This window comes from Capsicum annuum, chromosome 4 (genome assembly GCF_002878395.1).
Source record: "Capsicum annuum cultivar UCD-10X-F1 chromosome 4, UCD10Xv1.1, whole genome shotgun sequence".
NCBI classification, from domain to species: domain Eukaryota; kingdom Viridiplantae; phylum Streptophyta; class Magnoliopsida; order Solanales; family Solanaceae; genus Capsicum; species Capsicum annuum.
Window position 1 is genome coordinate 227,728,667 of NC_061114.1, and position 23,449 is coordinate 227,752,115.

The window sequence follows — 23,449 nt, forward strand, 5'->3', positions numbered from 1 at the left end:
AACAGTATTCAGGAACATCTTTATATAAAATAGTCAACCATCTACCTTCACCATGTTCATCATCATCATAACCCAGCCATACATGGTGGGGCCTTGATTTTGTAAGATTAATTTGCATCTTAACCTTGGCCACACTACCCCTAGTTTTCCTATAGGTTGCCAAATCCAGAAATAGAGCTTTGCCAATAGGAGATAAGAGAGGTGTCACTACCTCCATACACTTCAATGCCATGGAAGTTCTGGTATACTCACCCATAGAGGGACTAGAGGGGTTTCTTCATCAGGACTAAATGTGGGGGTCCAAATCAATGTACAAATGCCTAGAATTGAAGTGAGAAATTTTGACCTTCCCTTTCAATTCCGTCTGTAATAGAAACTGTCGCCTATCACCTCCATCCTGGGCATGCTGCTATCCAATTTCCCAATCAAGGTAAATCTACATCGTTGTGCTAGTTTCACTTTGAAATCCTTCGAACAAAATACAACTGCAGGGAGGCCTTGTTTGGTTGTTATTTTTGGGGGTTCAATTTTTATAATCTCAGCTTTTATGGCCTTTTATGCCCTTAATTTCATTGCTAAAGAGTGTGTAACCCTAGGAATAGGGGGTTCCTATCCATTACCTATTTTGGACCATACCCCATTATTACCCTTAGCCCCAACCGTTGGCATATTCACAGCCTCCGACCTGGGTATTGGAACTTTTATTCCTTTATTGATCACCATAGGATTCTCTGCTTCAGAATTCACTTTATCTGGTTGAGTATTGGTGGTAATAGGCATACCTCTATCATTAGCCTTTGAACCATTCATTATGGGATGTGGTTGAGTATTCCCCGAATTGGTCTCCAATGTATATTGACTTTATTTTAGTATCATCTCCTACATCTTTCCTTGCAATTTTGCTTGAGCCTGATTGAGAATCGCCTAAGCCCATCGTAATTGTCCTTCAAAAATTTGGGGAACAGCATGAGATGTATGTGATATTAGAGTGGGTGGGGTTTTATCGGGGACCGGATGCATGCATGTCGTCCCTATGAGAAGGTTTCCGGAGGTTGGAGAAGCTCCGCCGGTGATTGAGATGCCATAAACCAAGTGTAGATGGAAGAGATCAAGTAGTAACTACCTAGTGAGAGAATTTCTTAGAGAGAGAAAATATCTTTCCTAACTAACTACTTATTATCAAAAATGCCACCTAACTACCACTTAACTAACACTTAACTAACTTAAGTTGGATTAATCTTAGCTGACTTAATCTGTGAAACGTGAACCTAATCTCAACACCCCCCCTCAAGTTGGAGGTGAGATATTCAATGACAACTTGCATAAAATCTCAAAGTTTTTGGGTCCACTCAAGTCCTTGGTGAGGATATCAGCTAGCTGTTTAGTTGTATAAGTGTTGAATAAATATGAGTCTCTCTTGAAGCTTATCTCTGACAAAGTGACAGTCTACCTCTATGTGCTTTGTACGCTCATGAAATACTGGATTCTTTTCTACGTGGATAGTTGACTGACTATCACAGAAAACTGATATTGGCAAGTTGTATGGCTTAGTTAGTTCTTTCATTAATCTTTCCAACCAGACCAGTTCTCCTGCCACCTTTCTTATTACCCTGTATTCTATTTCTGCTGATGAGAGAGACACAGTAGTTTGTTTCTTAGATTTCTATCCAATTGGACTATCTCCCATGAGAATAATATAGCCACTCACTGATTTCCTAGAACTAGAGCAGGCATCCCAGTCTAAATCACAATAGGCAGTGACCTTGCAATCTACATGCTTTGAGAAGAAAATTCCTTGACTCAGATTACTTTTCAAGTACCTCAACACATGAAAGGCTGCCTTAAGATGTGGTTCTCTTGGTGTCTGCAAGAATTGACTTAGATGTTGGACACTGTAAGTGAAATCTATTCTTGTATGAGTGAGAAAGTTCAATTTTCCAATCAACTTCCTGTAATAAGTAGGATCAACCAGTGGATTTCCCTCATTTGGACTCAACTTTATGTTGGTCTCAAGAGGTGAAGTGTTGGTGCTATACTCCATCTTCTTTATATATGATCTCTAGCCGTAGAAAGTAGTGTAGTCTTCCCAAATCCTTGATCTTGAATTGGTCATGCAAGAAAGCCTTCAATGATTGTATTTCTGCCATATCAGTCCCAGTCATTATTATGTCATCAACATATACAGCAACAAACACATTACATGTTCCATCCTTCTTGTAAAATAGTGAGTAATCACTGGTAGAGTGTGAGTAACCTCTTGAGTATAGGGCTACAGTTAACTTCTCACACCATTGTCTACTAGCTTGTTTGATTCCATATAAGGACTTGTTGAGCTTGCAGACTATGGTTTTGTCACCGATCAACAACCCTTGTGGAAGACTCATATACACTTCCTCATGAAAGTTACCATGGAGGAAGGCATTATTCACATCAAGCTGATATAAATCCCAACCTCATTTCACTGCTAAGGCAATCCATGTCCTTACAGTGGTCATTTTCACCACTGGTGAGAAAGTTTCTATGTAGTAAATCCCAGTCTGCTGTGTATAACCTTTCACAACAAGTCTAGCTTTGTATCTTTCAACAGAACCATCAGCCTTGTGCTTAATCTTGTACACTCACTTGCATCCAATTGCCCTTTTTTCCGTGTGTAAGGGAACTAGGTCCCAAGTATTATTTGCATATAAAGCTTTAAACTCCAAGGTCATGGCTGCTTGCCATGCAGGGTTCAAACTTTCCTCTTCATATGAAGAAGGCTCAATGTCATGTTCAATGTGATTTATCATCTACTGACTGTTATGTAAAAGGGAAGCAAGGGAAGTGTGTTGTGCAGGCAATTTGTAATTATAATCTTTCAGATAGGGTGGTATAGTGTGTGTTCTATTAAATCTTCTAATACTTGGGAAAGATTCATTTATCACTGGTAAGGTACTTTGTGGAAATGATAAAGTGGTGTCAGGCACACCAGGGGAAGTTGAAGTTAAAGATGTGATAGGTTGTGAGGTGTCAGTACTAGGAGCATGGTCAGATGATATATTTGTAGACACAGGGTGGTAAGGATCAGTAACATCTGCAACATTCTCATCCAGCATATAAGCACCATCAAGATTGTTAAAGCCAGGTGTTAGGAAACTATTGGAAGGATTGAGCTTTCTTAAAATAGAACCAAAATTAGTATTAGGAAAACAAAGTGCAAAAAGGAATATATGCTCAAAAAATACCACATCCTTGGAAATGTGTACCCTCCTAATGGACAAATCTAGCACCTTGTATCCCTTAGTGTTGAAAGGGTACCCAATAAAGACATGGGGTTTGGCTCTTGATTCAAACTTTTCCATATGAGTTTTGAGTGTGGCAGGGTAACAAAGGCATCCAAAGGAATTGAGGTGTGAATAGGTAGGTTGTTAGTTGTATAGGACTTCAAAAGGGGTTTTATTTTTAAGTGTTGTGCTAAGGAACCTGTTTATCAGGTAAGTAGTTGTTAGAATACATTTCCCCCAGTATCTTAAAGGTAATTTGGAGTGGTACAACAAAGCTCTGGCAGTTTCAAGAAGATGTTTGTATTTTCTCTCTACCATGCCATTTTGTTGTGGTATGTAGGGACAGGTTTTTGGATGCACAATGCCCTTACTTTGTAGAAAAATGGAAGTTTCTTTATTTGTGAACTCCAGTCCATTATCAGTTCTGATGGACTTAACCTTGGTATTGAACTGAGTTTCTATTAGTGTGACAAGTGCTTGAATGGTCTGTAGAACATTACTCTTACAGTGTAGGAGTTGGGTCCATGTTGATCTGCTGGAGTCATCAACCATGGTCAGGAAGTACCTGTGGTTGGTATGGGTTGGTGTGTGATATGGTCCTCATAGATCAATGTGCAGAAGTTCAAATAGATGTGTGGTTTGGTGTGATGAGTTTTGTGGAAAGGGGAGTCTTGTATGTCTGGCCATAGGACAAATAGTACATGTAAAAGGTTGCCTGGGAGCAAATGGACCAGGTATAGTAATCATTTTTTTTCATTTTGCTGAATGGTATGTGACCTAGTCTAGTATGCCACAGATGGTCTACACTAATTCCTTGGGATGAAAGTGATGCATGAGAAATATGAGAACACAACTTTGAGTCTGAAAACTGACAAGTCTTAAGATTGCAAGCGTGTTTATTACTGGGAAAAATGGATCTTACAAGTGGAGTAGAGTAGGTATTAACATCTTGCTTATTTAATGCAGACAAAACAGGCATAGAAAAAGTAGAACAAATTGAATTGGATGACACTAATCTAGGAGAAATTGAACAAGTAGATGATGAGAAACCACATGAGTTATTTTGAGAGGTGGAATATGAGCAGCAGGGAGGAGAGTGATTGTGGCAGCTTATACATAGGTAATACAGGCCACTTCTTGCTCTACCAATCTCTAGAGGGCTCTTCAGTGAAGGGCCCTGCATGAAGCATGATGAACTATTAAAGCTAACAACACCTTTAAGGTGAGAGGCCAAACAACGAACAGAAATTAGATTGAACTTAAAACTAGGAACAAACAACACCTTTGTAGAGTAATTGCTGGACTCAAATGTGCATCTCCAATTTCAGTTACTCTAACCTTATAACCATTTGGCAAGGTAATTAAGTATGGATAGGCTAGGCTTTTGATTTTAACAAGTAGTGACCTATTATATGTCATGTGATTTGTTGCTCCGGAGTCTAAAATCCAAGAGTCAGCTGATAGTGTATCATATTTACAGGACAAATCACCAATTTCAGTAATAGAAGAGTGACAAGCTAGGATACCTGCAAGGTTCACAACACCCTGTCCATTGATAAAATCATCCACTGACTTTTTGGGATCCATGGGGTTATCTGCATCCTTCACATAGACATTTTCCAACAACCTCAGAAGTTAATTGTACTGCTCTGTGGTCAAGCTGTGTGCATGTGGATTTGTGTGCTTGTTACAACCATCAAAGCTTCTAAGTGGTGTGTTGTCAGTACTTTCCATCACATTAGCTGTTGTAAGACTGACATTTTTGCCTTTGGTAAACTTGAAATCTGGTGGAAATCCATGTAACTTGTAATATTTTGCCTCAGTGTGGCCATTTTTCTTGCAATAAGTGCAAAATAATCCACTTTTATAGGTGAATTGACTTGCAGAGTAATTCTCAGAGGGAGAACCATAGTTCCTATATGAAGTTTTACCCCCATTCCTATAGGCAACATTTGCAGGTCCATAGTTGGTTCTGAAGGTCCCATTACCAGAACTTCCACCTATGTTTCTATGACTATAGGTGTCGGCTGAGCGAGTGCTGGCAACCAATGAAGTGGACTCTAGATGAAGTTTATTGATAGGTCTCACTTCACGTTGTTTTTCTTCCTGGATCGGAATAGAAAAGGCCTGAGCTACGGCAGGTAAGGGGTTCATCAACCGTATGTTTCCCCTAACCACTGTATAAACTTCATTGAGGCCCATTAAAAATTGAATTAGCCGTCTATCCTTCTCAGCCTTGTGCAGTTTATTCTTTCCACCATAATTGTACGCATAGGTACACTAAGTATTAGCATCTAAGGCACTCATTCCCTCCCACAAACGTCTCGCATTAGTGTAATATCCTGTGATATCTAGGGTTCCTTGGGTGAGATTGTTGATTTCTTGTTGGAGTTGATACAACCTAGCACCATTAGTTTGGTCATACCTAGCCTCTAATTCATCCCATAATTCCTTAGCATTAATCACAAACTGTAAACTATCACTAAGATCCTTGGACAGAGAATTCAAAATCCAGGAAGTTACCATATCATTGCATCGTTCCCATTGTGCGAACTCAGGGGAATCAACATTCAGTTTTTGAACTTTTCCATTGATGAATCCAGCTTTGTTCTTCACCTACAGAGCTCGAAGTACTCCTCTCTTCCATGAATTATAACCGGTGCCGTCAAATTGGATCGGAATAATCGAGGATCCAACATTCTCTGAAGGATGCATATAGAACACATTGTTCGAATTTAATGTTTCATGATGAAAATTGGGGATTGCAGTCTCCTATGTGTTATCCGCCATTGATTGAGAAAAAAAACCACGATTAACAAAATTTCAACTGATTGGGGAACTGAATTGTAATTGTGCAAAAAATTGAGGAATGTCGAAGAGAAATCAATTCGGAAAGGGTATATATGAACCTCTATGGCTCTGATACCATATTAAGATGTTGAATTGAGATGAGGAATTGACCATGAACCATCCTAAGCTTTCATGGAAGATTAGGTGAACATAAATGAAGCTGGGAGCTCAAAAGGAATGCAATGAAATGAAATTCCCTTTTCTTACTTAATTGGAAAACTCTGCTGCTTTTGTGATGTAATGTGTATATATATACAAGTAGCTGAATCAAAACTAGAGAGAGAAAATATCTATCCTAACTAACTATTTATTATCGAAACTGCCACCTAACTACCACTTAACTAACACTTAACTAACTTAAGTTGGATTAATCTTAACTGACTTAATATGTGAAACGTGAACCTAATCTCAACAACGTAATTAACCTCGATATATTTTTTTCGATTTTGGGTTTGTCGAGTACATAATTAGCTCCCGAATACATCTAACGAAGATACATAATTAGTTTAGATTTTTATAATTATTTCGTAGGGGTGGAAATTTGTGTACATATGATAAGTTAAGATGTATATTTAGGTTATTTTTCCTAAAATTATAGGACAAACCTCAAATCATAGCAGGATACGTACATATGGGCTCATGTGGCCATTTCAATAAGTTCGGAACATTAACACAAATGGGTTAGCCCAACTCTGTAATTTTCTGTGTAGTGTGTTTTACTCCATTATAGAGGTACCAATTGCACTTTATAGCCACTTTTCAGATAACTATTTACACTTATATCCAATTATCGACTAGACAAATTTCTAACAAAAGTATATTACTCTTTTACTTCTTCTCCTTCTCTTCCTTCAAGAACTTTGCTCGACGTCGGTGACCAACATACCTAATGATCTTTTTATTCGCAGTATTTCGGTTACTATATCGTATATCTTATTAGATATCTCATATCAATTGATGATTAAGTAGCACAAAGAAGTTGAACTAGAAGAACAAGTCAGAAGGATTATTTGAATTTAAAGTCAAAAGTCTCAAATATGAGTTGTATCTTGTTTGTCAGCTTCATACTTTCTTTTGCTAAAAGAATATTAGAAATTATTCCAAAACTAACATCATCATTAACATCCAATCACTACCCTTCCTTTAAGACCTAATATATAAGTAATACTTTCTCCTTTTCTTTTTCTTTCCATTGATTCTTTCAATTTGCCAGTATGTCAGTCAAGCACAATAATGCATGGCATGGTCTGGTCGGATGAATCTGATCTCTTTATTCTTAATTTTGGCCTTTTAGGTCTCAAATTGAATCTTTAAAATTAAATAAATCTTTTCGCAACATAAGTCTTAATTAATTATGCTCTAAAATATACATAGACTAGTAAGAATAAACGGAAGCACAATCAGTGGCGGAGCCAGGATATTTATTAAGGGGTTCATAAGTGAACATACGAACTAACTGAAGGGGGTTCAACATCTAATATATCTACATAAAAAATAATTTTAACCATACATATATAACATAATTTTTCGCCGAAGGGAGTTCGGATGAACCCCTCGGCAAAGGATAGATCCACCACTTAGCACAATAACGTAACAAAATGAAGAATCAAGGCTTCATCATTTATACTTAGAATTTTAAATACTTATACAAACGAAAATTAATTTGTTTTGAACTCTGCAATCAAAATAAATTGTAAATTTGATAACAAGTTCAGAACTCATAAACTCTTCACGTATTGGAAGTTGGTTGAACTCATGCAAAACTATGTAGTCTGGCATGCAATTCAATGTGGAAGTTGTTGAGTGTCATGTTACTCCAATTGACAAAACATAAGAACAGGTCAAAACCAAAAACATCATAAAATAGCCCCCACCACCCCCACAACACACAGTACGTAGTACGTGAGAAAGAGTACTGTGGGTATTCACATGGGAATGTTATCATTGTAACTCCTATAACGACCTGCACGTTACTACTCAATTATTCCCACACTACATATAAACAAAAACATATTTTATATTCATTCCAAAAAAAAAAAAAAAAAAACACTTACCCAATAAAGATTGTGGTGGAACGATAACAGTTTTTTCATCCTTAATCAACACAGAGCAGAATCAGTTTTGAGTTAAAAGGAGTTTCTTCGATTAAAAATTATATTATTTATATATGGTTAAAATTATATTTGAAGTGTATATACTAAATATTGAACCTCATTTGACTAGTTTGTTCGCTTGCTTCCTCACACTTTAAACCTCTCTTAGGTAAAATCCTAGCTCTACCACTGATTAATGGTCTTGGATTAAGCCCTGAATGTGAAATCATCATTGTCAGGAAGCGATTTAAAGTCAATATGAGTCTTTATCATACGAAACTGAATTTAATCGGATTCTAATACAATACCAAACACTGAATGAAACAAAAAAAAAAAAAAAAAGGAAACACGTATATTCACAGTGTGTAACTGTGTATACCATAAAAAATAATGGACAGCCACATTTGATCATCAAATTTCTGTACATATTTCCATTCCTCAATCAACAATAATGAAGTTACACAAAAATAAAAATTTACAATAATCGAATTATTAATAGGAGTAATCACTTAATTAATCTCCTTCTCATCACTTGTCTGTGTTTCTTGAATTTCACTCCGAGCAGAACTCGGGACGACTCAGTGGTAAAATACGACTCGCCCACCGTTTTGCCATCTCCAATCACACCTTCGGAGTATGTACACTTGACTCGTAATAAATATTCAATAAAAAAAAAAAAAAAATTTAACTTTTTTTTTTTAATTAATAGCATAAATATTTTTTACACAGTATAAATTTACTTGTTATAGCATCTTAATCATCTTATTTATCGGATTACTAGCTTCACAAAACATACACAATTATGTGCATTAATGTATTGTGAAACTAGTAACCCAAGAAACAAAACAATTAAATCGTTATAACAAGTGAATATATACTGGCAGGGTAAAAATTATTTACACGATTAGTAAAAAAGTTGAATCCTATAAAGAAAAACCTTTAAACTTACCGGTAAATTTTAGGTCCGGTAAGCAAAGAATAATTCCCTCAATTAGTAAAAGGAAAAAAAAAGAAAACCCATCTACAAACCGAGTCAAGTGAGTTAACTGTTCAGGCGAACCAACTCGGCCGAGTCGAATCCCGAGTCAAAATCAGCAGCATCTTTATTTTTATTCTTCTCGTCAATCAATTTTCTGAAATTTCAACTGTCTCACGTAAATTAAGACAGAAGGAGTTATGATCTACCAAATGGACTTGTCAGAAATTCCATTCAAAAGTGGTCTCGAATCAGCCCAAAAATCGAGGTTACTCCGAATACCAACGTGGCAATATCTCTGAAAATCCTCAAAATTAACGAAACATCCAACGTTATTTTTATCGGATTCGTAGCGAGCTAGGTAACATATTATATCTTCGAATAATGTCTCGTCGCAAGGGATCGATAATGGGCCTGAATTTAAGAAACCGTATTCTTCCTCGGCACGTGCTAGCAACTTTTTGAATAATGGATGATTCAAATAATTCGCTCGCACAACGAATCTTTTACAATTTGCGCCTACAATAACTGCTACGTGACCAGAAGGTACATCGGATGGTACACGACTGCGAGCAGTCATCGCGGCCTTCTTCCTCCATCTTCTTAGCATTTGACGAAGTCGAACAATGTAACGAATTTTACTACAAGCTGACATTTTCTCGAGAAAATGTGAAGGAAAGTGAGAAGGATTTTTTTTCGATATGTTGATGTCGTTTTATGGGTAAATGATTGTCGTTTTGATGCAGTAAATGATTTTCCAGGATTTTCAGAATGGGTACTTCGCGGGTTTATATAAATGTCTGACTTAATTAATAACCCTTGATTGTTGATTTATTTACGATATTTGCCACTATTGCTAATTTTGGTATATTTACAACCTTTGCCACTATATTTTTGCAATTTGCAAATTTGGCATGGAAAGTTTTTGGGATTACACAATTTCGGCGTTGAAGTTTCTCAATAAGGCAATTCTAGCATAGGAGATTTTGTCAAATGTTTTTTTATACTTATGCACTTATTAACATAAATCTATAGTTATAATTTTGACTAAATGATTATGATGTTTGAGCCTAGAGGATAAAACATTCTAATTAAGATAGAAAAAAAAAACATTTTTGTTTACTCGAATTCCTTGCATTAATTTGATCCAAATTGAATTTGATCAGATAGAGTAGGTCCAAAAATATATACCACTAGGGATCGGAGTAGGGACATTGATTTTTCTTCTTATAAAGTTTTATATTTTCATCAAGAGATATATTCACAAATTTGCTCATAGTTCAGCATCTGCTTCTTTAAAGTCTTATCTTTGCAACATCAGATCGAATTACATAACGTTACTAACTAGCCCTACTTACTCAATTGTGTACCTTACACAAGTCATTTTTTTTTAACCGAAACCTCAATTTTCACGAGCTTATTAGCTAAATGAAACATGACATATACAAATAGCTCAATCATTTCCAGTGAATTTTCATTAACCTTAGTGTAAAAATTAATTGTGATTCCTTTTTTGCTTTTCGCTTGCTTAGTATCCTTAATGAATATAAAAAAACTTTGGACTTTTTCTATTATTGTGATCGACGAAGAAGAAAGAAATGAATGAATCCTCATTATAACAATGAATGAAACATTGTGATATCAATTTTTCGATATAGTCTTAACTCTTAACAACATATATGATATATGTAAATGTCAGAGGTGACGTCACTAGAATTTTATAGCAAAAACTAATGAAGGGAGCCAAAGTCAATTATAATTGGAAGCTCTCAACTAAATATTAAGTGGTTCTAATGTTTTACGTAAATCTTTAATTATTATTAATTTTTTGGTTAAGATATTTTACGTAATGCGATAAAACCTTTCCAAATTAATAAAAAGCTAGGCATTATAGCTACTTATCGACAGTTAACTAAATAAAGCAAATTTAAGCACACACGAATCCTCTATGTTTTTTCTCTTTTCTTTTCAATTTATAATTATATGGAGGGATCATTCATGATACTGAAATAAGGGTTCTTTTTCATTAAGGGTTGAATTATTTGTTGATTGAAAATATATTTTTAGTTTTAAAAAGAATAGTCTATTTTAATTTAGCAGGAAGTTTAAGAAAATAATATTTTTTAAAAAAAAAAGGATTGCAGTTTTAATTTAAGTTTATGTCAAATGTACCAAATTTCACTTTAATCTTGTAGTCTTAAATATGTCACGTGGAGAATTGAAATTACAGTATTATCATAAAAAGAAGATGTCATTTTTTTCTAAACGAAATAAAAAAAAAAGTATATCTTTTTTTTAAAACGAAGGGAGTAACTGATAAGCATTAAAGGTTGAAATGATTTTGTAGTACATAAACCGATAGTTACATGTTTGAAAAACGAACTGAAAATGATAATAAACAATTGATATATTTGACTAAAATGTTGATAACGATATTTTTCTAGTTATAGTGACCTTAAATTAAAGTTATTTAAGAATTTTGAATGTTAAAGTAGTATATTTTGCAAGAAAAGTAGTAGTATATTTATCAGTTGGGTTTAACCCAAACTCACTTTAATATTGATTTTAAATTCATTTTTATAAGGTCTAATTAAACTTTTTTCTCTCATTTTAATGTGGGATTCGTCTAAGATGTAGTGTCCAACATGGGCATCATGAAATCGGTCAAATTAGTTGTGTATTTATAGACTAAAAAGTCATAATAATTGTATCATACACGAAACAAGTAAAATTACCGGTTGTTCACATCGAGTTATACTAATTTAATGTAGTTAAATGATTTAATTTAGAGCGGTGAAAATAAAAACGTATTCTCTAAACACGTCATATATCTATTGATTTTGCGTTTAACTACCTAATACTCGAAAATATTTACCGCACTTCTAAATTTTTCTATGTTTGGACCAATTGTAGATCTAATTTAGAGCAATAGCAAGTTCAATAAAGGCCTGCCATATACCAACTTACTATTAGTTTAAAACAAAAAAACAGCACAAAAAAAGAAAGAGTAATTAGACCAATTTATTAATTAATTTATTGTCTTGATTTTCTCTAGTTGACACTTTAAGAACCAAGAAAAGTTAAAATTCTAATTAGCAGAGTTGTTGCTGGAATCTTTTGGTACAGTACTGAACTCTAATCAACCAGCTATGCTATGATCCTTTAATTAAGAAAATAAAAATACAGTACCAAAATCAACAACTTATTAGTTCATTTTTTTAAGAAAGTGAAATTAACATTATCTAATTAGGATTAATTTGGTAAGTAGTGGGTTGATCAGTTGTCTTCATTCGGGGTCTATCGAAAACAATCTCTCTTCCTCACACATATGGTAGTAATATGAACGGCGTACACTCTATACCCTCTTCAGACCTCACTTTGTGGGAATATACTAAATATGTTGTTGTTTTAGCGGGTTCATTAGTTGTCTTGAATCGGGAGTCTATCGAAAATATCACTCTTTACCTTACATACATGATATTAGTATGGACGGCGTATAGTACTCTAACCCTCCCCAAACTTCAACTTTGTTGGAATACATATTGAATATGTTATTGTTGTAGCGAGTTGATTAGTTTTCTTGTGCCGGGGGTTTATCGGAAATAGTCTAGCTTTCCACCTCACCTCTAAAGTAGTAATATGAACTGCATAAACTTTACGTACCTTCTTCAAATCTGCTTTAGAAGAATATACTGAATATATTATTGTAACGGGTTGATTAGAATACCAGGCTAGCCTAAAGGAACAAAAAGACAGTAGAGAACAGGCATAGTGGAGTTCGTGTGCTTTCCAAATGCTTTTTTTGAACGTACTGCACGTATTGTCTAAACTCTAAACTCTAAAGTCGAAGACCCCCCCCCCCCGCTCCAACACCCCACATGTCAGGTATTCATTGCCACACAAAATTAATAATGTAAATAAGTATTAATTTTTCGTAAAGAAAATGAACGTTGAGTCTAATTGAATTTAGAAGTTAGCTTGTGATTTGAGAATGTCTCAATTACAATATAAGTGGGATCAACGAGGGCAGGGGCGACTCTACCTTGTAAAAGAATAGACGGTCGCTTTAGGCCCCAAATTTGTGGGCCTCATTTTTTATAATTATATATATATATATATTTTAAAAAATGAATATTTTTTTATATAAATGAAAAGAATTATTAGAAGAAGTTCATATATCTAGAGTACTATATCTCAAGAAAGATTAAATGCATAGATTATATTATTACTTAAAAAAAATTAAAAAAAATCGACTGTATAATTTTGAAAATAGAGTTTATTAAAAGAAAGTTATTTTTTCTTAAAATTTTAAGGTCTCCATTTGATTTTTGTCTTAGGCCATGAATATGCTTCAACCGCTCATGATCGAGGGTTGATAAAATTTAAACGACGTGAAACATTTATAAGAATAATCTTGTGTAAGAATGACACACTAAATCGAGAAATGATCAGATATCATGTAAGGAGATTGTCATTTTCATAATAAATGTAGAGTCGAATTTTCGACTAAAAATAAATATTTAGAATGTAAATAATTACACATAAATTGAGAAATAAGCAGATACTATCTCTTTTCTTGTTCCTACTATCCACCAACATAAATGGACTGCACTATAAATTGTTATTTGATACACAATTTAGAGTTGGTGTATTTAAAGTTTATATTTACAATTAAATGAACAAATTTATATATATATAGATATATAATTTTATAATCCATATTGAGATATATGTGAGTGTTGAAATTTGATCAACCTAGCAAGGTAGATATATCAATCGGTTGTTCACAAACATATATACAACGAGATGCTCTTTGTTCGAATTTAAATATCATTATTTTACTTTTCTTATTGAAAACAAATTAAAAGAAAGTAGAGTTTATTTTTTAACATTTCTATAAATGAATATTAATTTTTGGAAGTTCTCCATATCTGACCATTACCCATGTGCAAGGATGGCCCATTGTTCTTTTATTAATTTTCCTTAACAATTTTAAGCTAACTTCCAAAATGTGTTTCTCATAATAATCTATTATTGTATCATAGCCCATCTTTTCAAAATTTTAAAAATATTTTTTCAGCTAATTTTTCTCTAATTTCTTTTTTAAGTGGGAGTGTCGAAAAGCGAAATTAAGACGATTCAAGTGTGTGAATAGAGGAGCACGAATATTCCATTGCAAAGATGTAAGCGGCTGATTATAGATGATTTCAGCCTACAAAGGAGATCACTCTAAATAGTAAGATATGAAGGATATATATTAGGATAAAAGGTTAGTACATACGCGCTTGAGAGTTAACTCGCTTATCCTTTCATACAAGTACTTGTAATATTACTCTTTTGGTTTATTGTTATTCGATTTCTATTACTCTTTTATTATTGTTTTACCTTGATTTTTGTCTTATTATGTTGTAGTTATTGTTTCTTTCAATGATATTTTATCATGCTTTCTTTCGTTTTATTTGTCAAGCATAGCTTCTTCGATTAAAGTTACTTTTTTCTTAGCCCAATACCTAAGTTGTGAGATTATATTAGTTATTTTTTTTTAGACTGTATAATCATTTCTATAACAATCATCTTTTATGATAATATTTTTTTTAATTGTCATTTTTGGGGGAACTAATTTTCATCGTGCATTGGATTTTTACACTTGAAAATATGATATTTTCAATAGTGTATATAACAACATTTCTCTATAGCAACGACTAACAAACATTCGTATATACGTTGCCATTACAAAGACGTTTGGCCACATTTTTTATCCTTTGAACACAAATGCTATAACATGTGGCATGTATTTTAAGCATCCAAAAATCGAAATTAATAATGCATAGGTCTTTTGCTTTTCTTTATAATGAATTTTGGTCAGAGATTTTTGGATGTCTCAAATTAATTGGGACAAAAGTGTAATAATAAAAAGTATTAAGAAGGGCTAGTAGGAAACAAATTATGGCCCCGCATGCTTTAAAAAGGTATAAATTCATCCCCCCAGAAAGTATTTAACTGCATAAATGCCCCCACTTGTTTAATTTATCCAAATTTAATTTCATTATTCATTTATTTATCCAACATAGTTCAATGTTTTCAGCAAATATACCTCCAAACTAACAACAATATTTCCTAAATTTAAAGCTCATTTCCCCCCAACATGTACATATCCATTTATTGATTAATCCTTTTTCCATATATCAAATTATGACTAAAATTAAAAGTTCTTTGTTTTTGCTTGAGACATATATAATACACTTTTATGAATTATTGAGTGGTATAGGCTAACATATTAAAATGGATTTTGGGAATATATGCTAAGATTTTGAAAGGTAATGCCAATTTGATTGTAAATTATTTGGGGATCTCTAGTTTAAGTGCATGAATACTGATTCAGTTTTTTCTTTTGTGGGTTATACATTAATTAACACTTTAGTTTTTTTTTATGTTTGTGAATTATATTTCTTTTGATAATAGTTTTTTAATAGAGTTTTCCATTTAGTATTAATTATTGAAAAATATCTGAATAGGCAACAACTACTAAAAAGTTACTAACCTCGTGACACTAAATGTAAAGTTTTCTCGAATTATTAAAGCTACAACTTCTAGCTTTTTATTTTTATTTTCCACAACTATATCACCAATTTATCATCAAAGGTGGATGGTCTGATGGATAGATACATATAGGATCTTTAATTTCAACTTTTATGTCTCTGAATCGAGCTTTGTAAATTGGGAAACAACCCTCATAGGAAGTGTTGTTTTCTTTTACGACAGTTATATAAAACAAATCCAAATTAATTAAATTTTAAAATAGGTATTAGCTATCGAACAATATATGATAAACTTAAAATAAATAGCTACTATTCCAACTAGTGCACTACTAGTACTATTTTAGTGTTGGTTGCCTACTAGAACAAAAAAGTGAAATATAAGTGGGATCCAAAATAAATAAATTAAATATAACATGGGATCCAAATAAATAGCTGAACAGCGATTAATTACTGGATAAATAAAAAATTTCAAGGTGGACCACATTCTCATTTCTCAATGAAATACCGTTATCTCACGTAAGCTCCAGAAGCTGACATGGCACCTTCTTGGGACTCATCAACCTCCCATTTGCAATTTTGCTCTGCTAGAAGTTAGGACTATCAGTAGCGAGGTAGGATTTTTACAATATTCTATCATACTTAACGCTACGTATAGAGTTAAGTTATCAAACAAAAACATGCATTGTACAATATATATTTTTGATGAACCCCCTTCCGCGATTTTGGCTTCGCCTCTGCCCCTGCTTACGAACCCTCTAGGGCGGATCAATGATAACGGGTGGGGATTTTTAAAAATTTTCGTTCACTACCATAAGACTTATAATTACATTAGAAAAATTATCAATATATTTAAATATTAACAGGTGAGAACTCATAACTAAGTACTCGAATGACTCATTGATAGGAGGGGCATACTTGGAACGCATGTCATGCTGTTGTTGATCGTGAGTTTAAACTCTTGTGGACGTTTCTTTTTTCTCCATTTAATTTTCTTTTAATTTTATTTATTTTATTGAAACCTATAAATTTAAAATTTAAAATTTTAAATCCGCCTAAGCGAATCCTCCAAATGGATATTATCTCAACAAGTCATTTTCTCAGAATATTTTAACAGCACACAATGAAACAGTTAGGGGACTTTTGCTTTTTAATGTAAAACGTCTAGGTTCGAAGAAGCTTAGTTGTATACTGAACAACAGTAGTCACGGGCCTCTCACGGACCCACTTGGGCACATCTGTACGACGCATGCAGTTGTATTTTAATTTTAATATTAAGGTACCAAAAAAGTAAAATACTGTGGGCGTCATGTTGACTCTTGAATCTTGATAACTGCCAATTTTGTTAACTTTTATGAAGAATTATAAGTTAGCGGGTCGTAGTATATTTGGTTTCGTTATATGGTACTTATAAGATATTTTTACTTTTGAAATTAGCTTCCGCAACTTTATTCTTCTTATCATAATATTAGTGATAAATTACTCATCCCACTTCACACGAACATAATAAATATATTGCTATCCTTTAGATATCTAGTTTTTGATGACCAAAAAAAGATAATTCCTCGGTTTAAATAAAATGACTTGATTTACTTTGACATGAAATTTAAAAAAATTAAGAAAACTTTTAAATATTGTGATCTTAAATAAAAGATATTTTAATTCTATGATTTTAAGCATGCCATGTGAAAAGTTAAAAGTAAAAAGTTGTTAAAAATAAAAAAATGATTATTCTTTTTAAAACGAACTAAAAAGAAAAGTAAGTTATTTTTTTTAACGGAGGGAGTATCTAGTTTTTGATATGTGACTTGGTGTTGAGCCACACATTGGCGAATGATGAGTGTTTTCATCGATCTCTTAATATGATTTTGAATAATACTAGACTTGTGAATTAATTTTTGAGATTGCGTTTGGACAACTTATTTTTACTTGCACTTATATTTGCGTTAGAGCAACAAATAAATAAGATGTTTTTATAAGATATTTATAACTTTCTTACTAAGAACTTTTTATTTTTGACAGTATAGGTGTAGATATCTAAAATTTATGGAATTCTTTAAGAATAATTTAAATTCTGCCAGAGTTTTAGAAGACTACTTTATCCTAAATCCTGCCTATTTAAAAGGTAACATGTTCCCTGAAGGCTATTTTACCCTAAATCCTGCCTATTTAAAAGGTAACATGTTCCCTAAAATAAGCATCTTGAATATCCCATAAGCTGATGGATATTCGTAAAAAGATCGAGATCTCCAATATCCCACAAAATTATGGGATATTCATAAAGAGATCATCCTATGTTCGAGAATAAGCCACTAACGGTCTTCGAATTACGAAAAAAATCAAGAGAATAAGCCACTAACGGCCCTCGAATTATGGAGAAAATCAAGAGAGAAGAATCAAGGGAGGAACAGATTTGTAACCACAATCGTTTATCAATAAAAAATTCTTGTTTCTTCATATTTTTGTTTGTTTTTAAAATTTATTTGTCATGAATTTAAATTATGTTGCAAACAAATTGGCACGCCCAGTGGGATCAAATCTGTCATTCATCTCTTCTCTCATAAATCAAATATGCAAATCTGTAGCTGCAGAATCGTAATGATGGAAGCGGTACTTCAAGACTCGTCTTTGAGTTTCATCAAGTCTACACTTCGATAAACCTTGAAGAAGGGGGCATTTGTAGACATCTAAAAAATGTAGGACTCTTTAAGAATAATCCAAATTCTGTTAGAGTTTTAGGAGGCTACTTTACCTTAATCCTGCCTATTTAAAGGGTAACATGTTTCCTGAAACAGACATCTTGAATATTCTATAAGTTGATGGGTATTCGTAAAAAGATTGGGATCTCCAATATTCCACAAAATCATGGGATATTAATAAAGAGATTATCCTATGTTCGAGAATAAGCCACTAACGACCTTCGAATTACGAAGAAAATCAAGAGAAAAGAATTAAGGGAAGAACAGATTTGTACCCACAATTATTTATCAATAAATTTGTTATTTCTTCGTATTTTTATTTATGATTAAAATTTATTTTTTATGAATTTAAATTATGTTGAAACAATAGGAAAATGGAACTCGAAGGGAATAATACTCTGTATGGTAACCATTTGGGTCTTTACACCCTAATAAATTAGTTGAAAAAATAAAATATGTTTCAGATAAGATTTTATTTGTAGTTGCAGAGATTTTTTCTGTGGGTGAATTTTGTTTGAACTGTCAATTGTACGTGTGCAACTGTGCATGCACTTTCATTGTTGTTTGTTTTTTTCCCTCTTTTGTTTTGGTGTTTGTCTTGAAAAAACCACAGCCTGTAAAAGGATTTGGTATGTAAAGAGAATAACAAAAACGACAAATTTCACAATGGATAAAACTTATAGAAAAAAAAAAAAGACATTGATTTAAGTATAATTTATATAAATTAAATTGCATGGGTATTTTGAGTGGTAGAGAGGTGACATGTGTATACTTTTAACTTTAAACCCTAATTAACAATGTTTTGTGTTTGTTGTTTAATTTAATTTTTGCTTTATTCAAGAATCTTTTTTTTTAATACTTTTGGCTTTTACGTTAATCATGTTTGGATTAAGCCCGACAATCTCGGCTAATTAAACATGTTACATAATATTTTTCTAATCACCATGAAGTTGGCACCACCCCATGCGCATGTACCTTATTGTATTTCAAAATAACAACATCAAAGTTCACATAAATACAATTTTATCTTTCAAACAAAGGTGAATCCAAAATTAACTTTATACCTTTTTTTTTTTGTTTCTTATTCGATGTTCTGTATCTATATTGGAGCCTGATTAATCTGGATCCGCGCTGGACAGGGATCATTTGGGAGTAGCTATATTGGAGCCTGATTAATCTGGATCCGTGTTGGATAGGGATCATTTGGGAGTAGCGCTCCCTAACAAGAATTTTTTCATACTCAGAGCTCGAACCCGAGACCTCTATTTAAAAGAGGAGCAGCCCCACCCCCTACCACATCCCTTTGGTGGTAACTTTATAGGTTCAATTTCTAATACTCTTTATATTTCGTTCGGTGTACTTTAAAATTATGTGAATTTTACACGTAAATTTGTGTTGTGCATCGCACTAGATTCAGATAAATTCGATTTCTGAAAGCTACATGATAATAAAATATCAATATATTTAACGTAGTGATAATATACATTTAATGAAATTTTAATAGGTTGCAGTTTTATTTCTTATCATATTTTTCTTCAACTACCCTAATAATAACCTTGTATAGTACTTAAAATTTTTTCTCAATGAGTTGTGTTTCGATTTTGTATAACATTCGATTTTGGCGTATGTAGCACCGCACGAAGGGGGGCAATGCCAGATGTCTGTTGTTACTAAAAATAATTAAGGATTTTAAGGCAAAAATTAGACAAAAGATAAGATCATAATCCAAAATTAAATATCTTGATGTTTTTTGTAAAGAGGTTCTGATTATTATCACATGGTTTTGTGAAAAAAGACGAGCAACATTTTCTCTACATTAATTATGAAAAACATGCATGCCTAATGCATTGTTTGCTGATCAGTGAGTCTTGCTAATTATAATGTTTTAATTATGATTATTTTGTCCTAATTAAACGTACATAATTAGTGATGTTCAATGAATATAACACAAAGTTATTGTTGGATTTGTAATCTTTGACTACAAGATTTTGTTTGCAGAAATTCACATGCTTTTAATTTTAATGCTCCAACAGATTTCATTTGGATCAAATGCATGCAATTGATGGAATTATAGGGAAATTTTTGGTTCTTGTCTATAATTATTTGGCTATTAATCATAGATCAGAATTCTCAAGATTAGATTTAAGATTCCTTTGCATTGTTACAAAATTGAACATAATTAAGAGTCTGTTTGGTCAAAAGGTTAAAAACTGTTTATTTTGAAAATCACTTTCGGCAAAGTAACGAGAATTTAAAAAAAAATATTTTTGAGAGTAACAATTTGTATTGGCTAATTTCTTTGTGTTGTTATTTTATACTAAAGGTGAGAAGGGGAAAATCTAATAAAATAGATTTCATAAATTAGATAAGCAAATTAAAATATTTATTTTTAGTATGAAAGCCAAGTAACTTGAAATGGATGAACTATGGATTAAACTGAAATCACTATTTTTGATAAAGGGCAAGTAAAATGAAACTAAAAAAGTAACAATAAAAGTCTATTTTCAGAATAATATACAAGTAAAAATGAACGAAGTAATTTAAAATTTCCTTTTTAAGCACTGACTTGACGACATGCTATAAAGTTGGCACTTTAGGAATTAAATTAAATTAAATAAGCTTATCGTCATTACTTTTCTTAATTGTATTTTAATGCATTGAACTGCTCAATTTTAAAGCTATTTTGTCGTCAACAAACGACTTAATTAAAATATAATAAACCTTAATTAATTTCGAAAACCCTATATATATATAAATAATCACTTAGTTTGTTTGCATGTTTAAGACGCTCTTGGATTGCACATGTACTTCACTTAGCGTACTAAGAAGACTCATAAGGTGTCTTAAAACTAGAGCTAAAGACAAAATATTTGTTTAATTTTTTTAATTATCTTTTAAAGTAATGATTAGTGAATAAACATTAGAATTTTAATTAGCCAAAGAGAAGAAGCTAAAATATTCGTCTATCATTTTTTTTTTCTTTTGAAAAATCAAATTGGTCTATTCTAGACATATGTACCTTAATATTCTGCTGAGTAGGATTCGATGATGGATTTGAGTCACTGATCGTAAAAGCTCCCTTATAGCAATTTTGATTCACACATGAATTCTGACCTAATTGAATTGGAGATTCTCGAAGTCGCGATGATATCATAAAATTACATTAGGTACCATATTAAATATACCTGAAAAAAACACTCAAAAATAAATAAAATTGAAGCCTCACAGCTGTGTGACGGACTATATGTACTAATAAATTGTTCATTAGATGTGTAAAGAATATATTGACTTAATCAGGTACATTAATAATATTAATTCATCCATTCTAAAGTATATGCATAATTTTGTTTGTTCTTAATCAAGCAAGTTCAAGGAATTTGCACGTTTGGTTTTATTAGAAAATGGAAGAGATTATTGATTGCTGGGTCAGAGGGAACTTATCTGAATGTGACAGTAATATGAGTTACGGATTTGAACGAACTTAATAGCTTCAATGATCAATTTAATATATTTGCTTTAAAGATTAATTGTATATGTATTAATTATTAATTCAGAAACCAATAGTTTAAATAGACTAGAATCTGAATGCATAAACTTTAAATTCTAGTTCTCCCTCTATATAATGACAATTCTTCTTGACTAAATATTCAATCTTCAAAAACTTTTAGCTAAAAATGGTGATAATTAGTTGGCCACACAATTCAAACTATCAGAGCACGTCGTTCTTCTTGCTACTCGCTTCCTAATTCGCAACCAAACAGGAAATGTAAACTGCATCGGCAATTCTCATATGCCGAGCTCATGACAGAGCAGCAGATAGATGCTAGATTCAATCCCAGGTCTCCCGATCCCAATCATTCAACCATGACCTTATGGTCTATCAAGGTTATTTTGAAAAAAAAAATACGCTCTCACATAACATTTATGATAAGATGATTACACACCTTAATAACTTGACTATAGTAAGTAAATATACAAAAGCAAAAAGTACCTAAGGAAAATAGAGACGGAAATTAGGAACTCAACATTATGAAAATAATAAATAACAAATAATCCTATTATAAGGTGGTTATATATATATATATATGTTGATATATAAAATCATGAACTGGAAATAGAATATATATAGGTGCACCAGACTCAATATATATCCCCACCACCACTCACGAACAATTTATACACTTACTATTTGCCTTACAAACCGTACGACCCAAAATTCAAGTTATAATATATAGTATTTATATGTTTGAACTGAAAAACAGCTAAGGTGATGATGTATATAAAATTAAACTTATTAAGTTAGTGCAAGTATGTGTTGTAAAATTCCAATCAAAAAGGGTTGAAGACAGTACAGATAGAGTTGCACTAACACGTACGTACCCCCATATCATTCTCCTACTCTTCTTTCCATACAATTATAAGTTTATAACTAATTCCTTACGTAAACCTATGTGTATGTACTCCTATATTTATTTTATTGGTTATACATTATGCTTCATTTTATTCCTTTCGTTCGTATTTACTTGTCACTTTTTTTAATTGCATGCTCTTAAAAAAACACTAACTTAGAAGGTAAATTGACTAAATTATCTTTATTTTTTTGGCTCATCTTTATCTAATGTTTCTCTTTTCTACACTTTAATAATATTTTTCCATATTAATTGCTTAGGATAAAAGTAGAAGCAAACAACTAATTATGTTTAGATTTTGTGAAATGATAAGTATTAATAAATATTTATTTTTTAATAAGAACGACAAGTAATTAGGAACAAGGAAAGTATTAAAGTACTTTAATTTTATTTTTGTCGTTTTAATTCTAACTTCTGTGCATTTTTTGGTCAAATAAACTAAGCTCATGAATATATGTGAATTTATGCTTTGACAGTATGCATATATTTTTATACAATCAGTCATGTACGTTGACGTATACATATAATTACATACTATATATGCACTAATTCCTTACATCAAGCTCCATAAGATAATTTGTAGAATATACAGTATCAATAACATATTATATAATAAAAAGTCAACA

General features: G+C 32.3%; 1 protein-coding gene across 1 annotated transcript; it reads right to left on the reverse strand.

Moving 5' to 3' along the window:
• Positions 1 to 8,556: 8,556 nt before the first annotated feature.
• LOC107869397 (auxin-responsive protein SAUR50) lies at positions 8,557 to 9,935 on the reverse strand. Its single transcript, XM_016715929.2, has one exon. It carries the CDS (start codon positions 9,832 to 9,834, stop codon positions 9,385 to 9,387), a length of 450 nt encoding a protein of 149 aa, XP_016571415.1. The 5' UTR covers positions 9,835 to 9,935; the 3' UTR covers positions 8,557 to 9,384.
• Between the last annotated feature and the right edge of the window lie 13,514 nt (positions 9,936 to 23,449).

What these genes read in the sequence shown, in the direction of transcription:
- LOC107869397 (XM_016715929.2), bottom strand. Translation starts at nt 9,834, where the DNA reads ATGTCAGCTTGTAGTAAAATTCGTTACATTGTTCGACTTCGTCAAATG.